The sequence below is a fragment of the Silurus aristotelis genome (genome assembly GCF_946808225.1).
Source record: "Silurus aristotelis genome assembly, chromosome: 7".
NCBI classification, from domain to species: Eukaryota; Metazoa; Chordata; class Actinopteri; order Siluriformes; family Siluridae; genus Silurus; species Silurus aristotelis.
In genome coordinates, this window is record NC_139580.1 from 6,330,520 (window position 1) to 6,339,343 (window position 8,824).

General features: G+C 38.6%; 1 protein-coding gene across 2 annotated transcripts in view; it reads right to left on the reverse strand.

Annotated features, from left to right (window-relative positions):
- Nucleotides 1–467: 467 nt before the first annotated feature.
- carmil1 (capping protein regulator and myosin 1 linker 1) overlaps nt 468–8,824 on the reverse strand; it is a 42,024-nt gene continuing 33,667 nt past the window's right edge. For both annotated transcript variants that reach the window (XM_083546921.1, XM_083546922.1), the window contains 11 exons: nt 8,736–8,823; nt 7,983–8,102; nt 7,790–7,856; nt 7,445–7,680; nt 7,222–7,319; nt 5,957–6,395; nt 5,806–5,848; nt 5,424–5,723; nt 3,553–3,684; nt 2,734–2,895; nt 468–1,492 (listed from right to left, as the gene is read on the reverse strand). In XM_083546921.1, the coding sequence (XP_083403047.1) occupies nt 1,341–1,492; nt 2,734–2,895; nt 3,553–3,684; nt 5,424–5,723; nt 5,806–5,848; nt 5,957–6,395; nt 7,222–7,319; nt 7,445–7,680; nt 7,790–7,856; nt 7,983–8,102; nt 8,736–8,823 (1,837 nt within the window). In that variant the 3' untranslated portion in view covers nt 468–1,340. The remainder of the gene's footprint in view (nt 1,493–2,733; nt 2,896–3,552; nt 3,685–5,423; nt 5,724–5,805; nt 5,849–5,956; nt 6,396–7,221; nt 7,320–7,444; nt 7,681–7,789; nt 7,857–7,982; nt 8,103–8,735; nt 8,824) is intronic.

Below are 8,824 nucleotides of genomic sequence, written 5' to 3' on the forward strand. Positions count from 1 at the left end.
CTTTGATAGAATGGTCAGTTGAGGAAATGTCTGGTTAGCTGAGTGCTTAATTCACACTGTACTCATCGTTGGGTTGGAGTTTCTTTTTTTTTCCTGGTTGCTAGTGTCTTTTTCTATAGTTATTACCTGGTTGGTTCGGTGTATGGTTTAGACTGTGGTCATTTCTGTTTTGGTGGATTTTCTACATTTATCGTCTGGATGGTTTGGTGTTTAGTCTCCTGGTTGGTTTGGTGTTTATTTTACATTTCTCTCCTGGTTGGTAAAATGGTTATTCTACTTCTCTGGTTGGCTCGAGGTTTGGCGTAAACTGTAGTGACGTTGGTATTTATTCAGCATTTCTGTTGGTATTTATTCAGCATTGTTTATTCTATACTAATACCTTATACTTGATTCTGTCTTTCTCTTCGGGTTAGTATGGTGTATGTTATAAATTTATAGTATTTTGCAGATTTGTTTTTTCTGCAATGTTTGGTTGGTTTGATATTTATTCTACATTTCTGCTTTGGTTGGTGTTTATTTTACATTATTGTCTGGATTTGGTCTGGTGTTTAAACTCCTGGTTAGTTTATTCTAGGTTTGAGGAATGGTTGATGTTTATTTCAAATTTCTTCTTGGTTGGTTTGGTGTTTATTCTGAATTTGTTGTTGATTCTATGTTTTTTGTTATATTTCTCTCTTTTTTGGTTTGGTGTTTATTCTACATTTCTCTATTGGTTGGTTTGGTGTTTATTCTACATTTCTCTCTTGGTTGGTTTGGTGTTTATTCTACATTTCTCTCTTGTTTGGTGTGGTGTTCATTCTACATTTCTCTCTTGGTTGGTGTGGTGTTTATTCTACATATTTCTCCTGGTTGGTTTGGTGTTTATTCTACATTTCTCTCCTGGTTGGTGTGGTGTTTAATCTACATTTCTCTATTGGTTGGGTAAATAGTTATCTTGATTGGAAATAGTTCATTTTTGGTTGGTTTGATGTTTGGCGGACACTGTGGTCATTTGTGTTTTGGTGGTTATACTAAATTTATCTTCTGGGTTGTTTGGTGTTTATTCTAAATTTCTCTATTGGTTGGTTTGGTGTTTAGACTCTGGGTTGGTTTGGTATTTATTCTGCATTCTTTCATGGTTGGTTGTTTTTTTTTTATTGTACATTTCCGGTTATTTTCTGGTGTTTGGTTTGGTTGGTTTATATTCTAATGTTCTGGGCCAAGTTTCCCAAAAACATGGCTAAATTCTGAACATCAGGATTGGGAGAAAACGTTATCAAGGTAATGCTTGCGCTACTATTTAACTGTGATCTTTCTGAGGGTGAAGCTTTTGGGAAACCCGTCCCTGCTTGGTTTCGCTTTTACTCTGTACTCTCGTCCTCGCTGCTCGAGATTTCCTCCTGAGTTGGGTCTGTGTGTTGAGGCACTGCAGAAGACTGAAGCTGAGTGTCAGAGCTGCTGGAATCCAGAGACTCGGGAAATAAAGTAGAGTCTGTAGAAGTCAGAAGGTCAACTACAAACAGAACACACACACACACACACACACACACACACACACACACACACACACACACACACACACACACACACACACACACACACACCTCTCAGGTTAATACCAATTTAGTGCCTCTAAGAATCAACTTGAAAAAAAGAAAGAGGCTTTTATTTGTCACATGGACATTACAGCACAAAATCTTGCTTCAGATTGTTTGGAAGCTGGGGTCAGAATGCAGGATCAGACCACACCCCTAAAGCATAGAGAATTAAGGGCCTTTCTCTGGGGGCCCAAAACTAGCAGCTTCAATCCCCAACCTTTAACCACTAAGAGCCTTAACCACTGAGCTACCAATTCCCTTTACAATTAATATATTTCTGGGATTTATAAATAAATTATTTATAAATAAATCATAAATCAATCAAATCAAATCATGATTTTATTAAATTGAGGCATCAACAGAAGTCCTAAGAGGTCATACTTTATTATATTTTTCAAGCATGGTGGTGGTAACATCATTGTCTGGGGCTGCATGAGTGCCGCTGGTACTGGGGAGCTGCAGTTCATTGTGAAAAAAAGCTTTTTCTGAAATCTTTGCAAATTTATTAGAAATGAAAAAACGAAACAAATTACATGTACATAAGTTTTCACAGACTTTACCATAAGACTCAAAATTGAGCTCAGGTGCATCCTGTTTCCACTGATCATCCTTGTGATGTTTCTACAACTTGATTGGAGTCAAAATTCAGTTGATTGGACAAGATTTGGAAAGTAACACATCTGCCTATATTATATATACAGTGGTGTGAAAGGCTGCTAAGGGTGGCCCAACCAGTTATTAGGGGCAAACACTTTTTCACACGGGGCCATGTAGTTTTAGATTTTGTTTTCCCTCAATAATAAAAACCTTCATTGAAATGATCTTGTACTAATATTATAATTTGTTTGATGATCTAAAACATCAAAGTGTGACAAACATGCAAAAAAAAAAAAAAAAAAAATCAGGAAGGGGGCAAACACTTTTTTTTATACCACTGTGTGTGTGTGTGTGTGTGTGTGTGTGTGTATGTATGTATGTATATATATATATATATATATATATATATATATATATATATATATATATATATATATATATATATATACACACACATACATATACACACACAAATAAATAAATATATATGACATTCTAAGCTAAATATCTGTGTTATAATAAAGAATTGATTTGTGATTTGGTATGTGATTGGTCAGACCTTGGGCAGGCAGGGACACGGGGTGCTGTTGATCGTCTTTATCTTCGGCAGCACTGGTGGAACTGGAGGACTGAAGGGAGGTGCTGCGTTGTACTGCGATGTGTGAGGGCTGTGTGTTGTTTTCTGGCTCAAACACACTGCCCTCTGCTGCAGCATCCAGCACTAAGAGAAAGCAGCAACATCATCACTGAGGCATGTCACACACTAAAAAACATTCGCACCACTGACGTAGCAAAGAATTCAAATTAATCTGCATTGTTTCGTTTTTTTTATCCCAAAAACTAACACTGTGTTTAGATCAAGTTTTGACCAAGCACTTACTCACTTCTCAGAAGGGCATAAGGTAGTGTATTTAAATGAATCTGTTGATTATTACCCATTTTTTCTTATCAATGAGACTAATAGTTAACTAGCTAGCTATGCTAACCATCAGCTGGGCCAGTTATCTACTGTGGCTCGTGAACTAGCTGTAAACATTTAATGTAGTAGTAGATGAACTTTAATGCTAATGCCATGTATAGCAAGGCCAGGCAGATGCAAGTGCATAAAAAGGAACTGTTTACTTATAAAAAAAAGGCAAGGCAAACAATCCAAAACATAACGCTAAGAGAATAAACATGAAACATGCTAATGCCCACATACTAAGTCAGGTCGAGTCAATTCAAGTTTATTTCTATAGCGCTTTTCACAACAGACATTGTCTCAAAGCAGCTTTACAAAACTTTAAGAGTTCCATCTTATGGTTCACAAACATTTGTCTATATAATGTATAAGCTATAATATTAAATATTAAAATGATAAGATTAAAATAAAAGTTACCTATAGGAGACGAGCCAGAAGAGACACATATATGTTCCTCTTTCTCCAGGCTAGATGACTCCTCCTTCTGGTGTTGGTTCATTGCAGATTGTTTGGTAGAAGAGACATCATCGACATGAATTGGGACATCATCTAAGAAGCCAGAAAGCAGAATCAATACGTATCCGCTTACAGGAAACCTTGTAGATACTTAAAGATGCTTGAAAATGGATGATCAATGGTATGAGAGTCTGAAATTGGGCTTAAATTCAGAAAGATCACATGGCAAATCAGTGGTAAAAAAACTTCAGCAGGTTTATTGATTTTAATAAGAGAAAACGAGACGCTTCTATAAATGTAATAATAATACTATAAAGGAAAATTATCCACAACATTAATTTAAGTATAACTATAAAAATATGATTTGTTATTTCAAATTCTTAAATACCATTGTCACTTTTTAATTGATAAAATCGATAATAAAAAATAATAAAATTTCTTGGCAACGAATGCAATTAAAACCGACACACAGCAAAAGTTCAGTTTAGTGTTCTGATGATTTACGTAATTTAAAACACCATAATTACATTCAAAACATTTACAACAAAACTTTGTTACTCATGACAATTAAATCACGATTAAATATTTTAATTGATTGACAGCCCTAATACAGCAGGGAAAATAAGTATTTGACACATCAGCTTTTTTATCAGTAAGGGGATTTCTAAGTGGGCTATTGACACAAGATTTCCACCAGATGTAGCCATCAAGCCAAATATTGAATTCATACAAAGAAATCAGAACATTTAAGTATAAAAGTTGAGTCATAATAAATAAAGTGAAATGACACAGAGAATAAGTATTGAACACACTTTATTTAATACTTTGTAAAAAAGCCTTTGTTGGTGATTACAGCTTCTAAACGCCTCTTGTATGAAGAGACCAGTCGTCTGCATCGCTCAGGAGTGATTCTGGCCCATTCTTCCACACAAATGGTCTTTAAATCTTGAAGGTTCCTTGGGCCTCTTTTATGAACTTTGATCTTCAGTTCTCTCCATTAATTTTCTATGGGATTTGGGTCAGGTGATTGACTGGGCCATTCAAGCAACTTGATTTTCTTTCTTTAAAAACCACTTCATTGTTTCCTTGGCCTTGAGCGTGCATGGATGCCATGGTGGTTCAGTGCATTGCTTATAGTTTTCTTTGAAACAACAGTACCTGCTGATGCAAGGTCTTCCTGAAGTTCTGCCCGAGTGGTTCTTGGCTCTTGGCGAACTCTCCTGATTATTCTTTGGACTCCTTGGACAGGGATCTTACGTGGAGCACCTGATCATGGCCGGTTTATGGTGAACTGATGCTCTTTCCATTTACGGATAATGGCCCCCACAGTGCTCACAGGAACATTCAGCTTTCTGGAAATGCACCTATAACCATTCCCATCAAAATGCTTTTCAACGATAAGATTACGAAGATCTTGAGAGAGTTCTTTGCTTTTACCCATCATGAAGTCTGTCCTGTGTGCCTCCTGGGTAATGAGAAGCCTTTATTTAACCATCTAATAGGACTAAAGCAGCTGATATCAATTATTACTGATACGGGGCAGGGTTTCTCTCTCAATACTGACAGATTTCAGGTGATCTCCTGGCTTTCTATGCAATTTTGCACCTTGTTATCTTCATGTGTTCAATACTTATTCCCTGTGTCATTTCACTTTATTTATTATGACTCAACTTGTATACTTAAATGTTCTGATTTCTTTGTATAAATTCAATATTTGGCTTGATGGCTACATCTGGTGGAAATCTTGTGTCAATAGCCCACTTAGAAATCCCCTTACTGATAAAAATGCTGATGTGTCATACTATACTATGTATATATACAGTATTACTCACTTGTAGATATGCTGGAGCTGCTCGGGGGGCCGGAAGGATGGTGCTCTTGGCTTAATTTTTGCTCTTGGTGGCTGCTCGGGGTGGATTTGTGGTTGCCGGACGGTGGGCTGAGTGAGGCTTTGAGGCCGGTGTGTGTGGCTGCAGGTGTGTGAACAGAGGCAGGTGTGTGAACAGAGGCAGGTGTGTGAACAGGAGCAGTTGCTTTCAGAAGATGAGGAGAAGGATAGAGAGGTTTCGACACAGCCTCTGGTTGGTGTTCTTTCTGCGCTGGCTTGTCTACAGCTGCACCGTCATTATCAGCTAGTGAGAAAAGAAAATGCATCAACGTATGGAGTGTGTCAAAGCAGAGTGTGTTTGTGCTGATGATAAGTGCTAGACTTACCGTGGTTGGATTCGGGTTTGTTTGCGGATGAGGCTTCACCTGCCTGTGGGATGAAGAATGAGACAAAACAAATTGCAAAGAAATAAAAATAAACCAAATATTTCAAAATCCAGACAAAACACAATCCAGTTCAAACACGTTCCAAACTCACTTTTCCTTTCATCTTCTCTTGTTTGGCCCGTAGTTGCGCCAGGAAGTCGTTCCCCATCACCTGTACCCCTCGGATCCGCCCCCCCTGCGGCCCTTCCCTCTTCTTCCCCTCCTCGGCCTGACCTTTACTCTCAGAGGTCACAGCTGTATCTATGGGCTCACAAGGTTCGGCTTTCTCCGGGATCTGAGTCTTAATTGGTTCTTGAGTGTGTTCTGGGACTGGGCTTTTCACTGCAGGCTTAGTGGATTCTGCGTTATCGGGCTCACTCGTAGATGGTGAAGATGACGTGCTAGTGGTTGTTGTTGCAGGAACGGATGTGTGTGGACTCGTGGGTGGAGATTTTATGGAAGTACGGGATTTAATGAGGTTGAAGAAGCCACTCATGCGAGATTCCCTCCTCTTCTCGCCTTCCGGACCTGCTTCTTTTATTGAGGGACACCTGAGACAGAGGGTTCTAGATTATATACTAAAACAACTTCAACAGAAATAAAGATTCACTGCTAATTCTATCTAGCTAACTATTATGGGAAAACTTCACCTTACTTCATAGACAAATTGTTTCTGGTATCTTCTTGGTTAATGCAGCAAGCTAATTAAACTTACAGCGGGGAAAATAAGTATTTGACACATCAGCATTTTTATCAGTAAGGGTAGATGTAGCCATCAAGCCAAATATTGAATTCATACAAAGAAATCAGAACATTTAAGTATACAAGTTGAGTCATAATAAATAAAGTGAAATGACACAGAGAATTTTGACGTTTGACTGATGCTTCAGATCACCAAGCACCAGGACAGTTACTTCCCTGAGGCCTCATGAACCCTTAAACGCTCTCAACTTTGTGCAATAAATTAAAATATGTGCAATTCCACTCCTGTACCTTCTGTGCAATATAACTCCTTTTTTTTTAACACTTTTTCCTTTCTTTTTTATTATTGTTATTGCCTTATGTTTATTTTTATTTATCATGCAACTGGAAGCTTCTGTCACCAAAACAAATTTCTTGGAAGTGCAAACATACTTGCCAATACATTTTTCTGATTCTGATTCTATATATATTTATGTCTTTCCTGAGAAAAGATACAACCTTGCGTCCCCCTCAAAGATATGTCCTTGAGCCCAAACGTTCACTAAAAGCTACGCTCATACATTATATTGTTGAAAGTCATGCACAGATGTCTAACTATATATCTGTAAGATAAGATGTCTATCTTATACAGTGGTTAACTTATAAACATCTAAATAAAACACTAAAATGTCTCACTTGATGCAAATCCTTGCGACTTTTTTACCAAAGAAGTCGTCCAGCCCCTCATCCACTTTCCCAACAAACTCCGTCTGCTCCATGTCTGCAGGAAGGCTCTAAAAAAATCAGAAACCAGAGTAAGAACATGGCAGAAGGACCAAAAAATAAAGAAGCACAAAGAATATATGTGTGTGTGTGTGTGTGTGTGTGTGTGTGTGTGTGTGTGTGTGTGTTTACATACTCTACAATCTCCCACCACTCCTTTTCTCGGTTTGGTTTTGGTCTTCTTCCTCCGCGGGCGGTTTTTGGTCATGTGTTCAAGTTTGGGGCTTTCTGTTTCTGTTGGCAGATCAGTAAAAAACACACTCTCTGGCCTGTCGAGCTCCGCCTCCATGGGTTCAGGGGGTGGAGGAAGGGGCGGGTCTTCCAGGTGAATGGGCACATGCTCCAGCGCTTTATCCAAATCAAACTCCAGCTCTGATCAACCAAACAAACAACAACAACAAAAAAATGTATGAAAACCAAACTGAACAAAATGACCATGCAAATGAATAATCCATTACATTCAATTAGTCCCACACCCTACCGAAGGCCACGGAGATGGGACGCACCATCCGAAAAAGGATGCTCTGCCTCTTGGAGGTTGGAGACAGCTTTATAAAAAAAACAAAAAAACAAATACAACCACACATTATTTACTTCACTTTCCCTTCTTAGATGTGAACTGCACTCCTCATCGCTACACAGCAAACAGAAAAAAAGTAAATGAACGTGTGTACCAGCAGGTTAGATGAAGGTGCTGGCAAGTTTTCCGGCTCCAGTTGGTCCTCCTCGAGAACCTCAGTCTCCTCTGAATCATGATGAATCAGCGGCTGGCCACGCCCACTCAGATGCTCTGCCTACACATATGCAATAAATACAAGGTTTAACACAGATGCTGTAATATATATACCTCTTGGAAAAAAATTTATATGTCCTACTTAGAGACACTAACATATGTCCTACTCGAAAAAAGCGCTGGATTATGTCCTACTCTTAGACATGCCCATATGTCCTCCTCAAAAACACAGTTAAAGTACGTGTCCTACACCAAGACGTGTCTAAAAGTCTTCCCAAGTGACATTCCCATATGTCTTTCTTCAAGACATGGCCATATATTCTACTTAGAGACCCCAATTTGTCCTACTCAAAAACACTTCCATATGTCTTACTCTTCTTAGAGACACACCCACATAATCCTACTTAGAGGCACATCCACATGTCCCACTTACAAACACAGCCATATGTTTTACTCATATGTAAATTCATATGTCTCATTTAGGGACACATCCATATGTCCATTTCCAGGAAATGTCCATATGTACTGCTCGAAAACACATTACAATTATGTCCTACTCTAAAACACGTCTTACTCAGAGACACACCCATATGACCCACTCCAAGACCTCCAAGACATCCCATACATGCCACTCAAGGACACAGAAAAAGGACAAACCGTTGTCCATATAATGTATGTATGTGTAAGTACTAACCAGTGTGTGCTGAGATCGAGAAAGAGACTCTAAAATCTCATCAATGATGCGGTCGGAGAGGAACGAGGCCATGCTGAGCTTTACTTCAC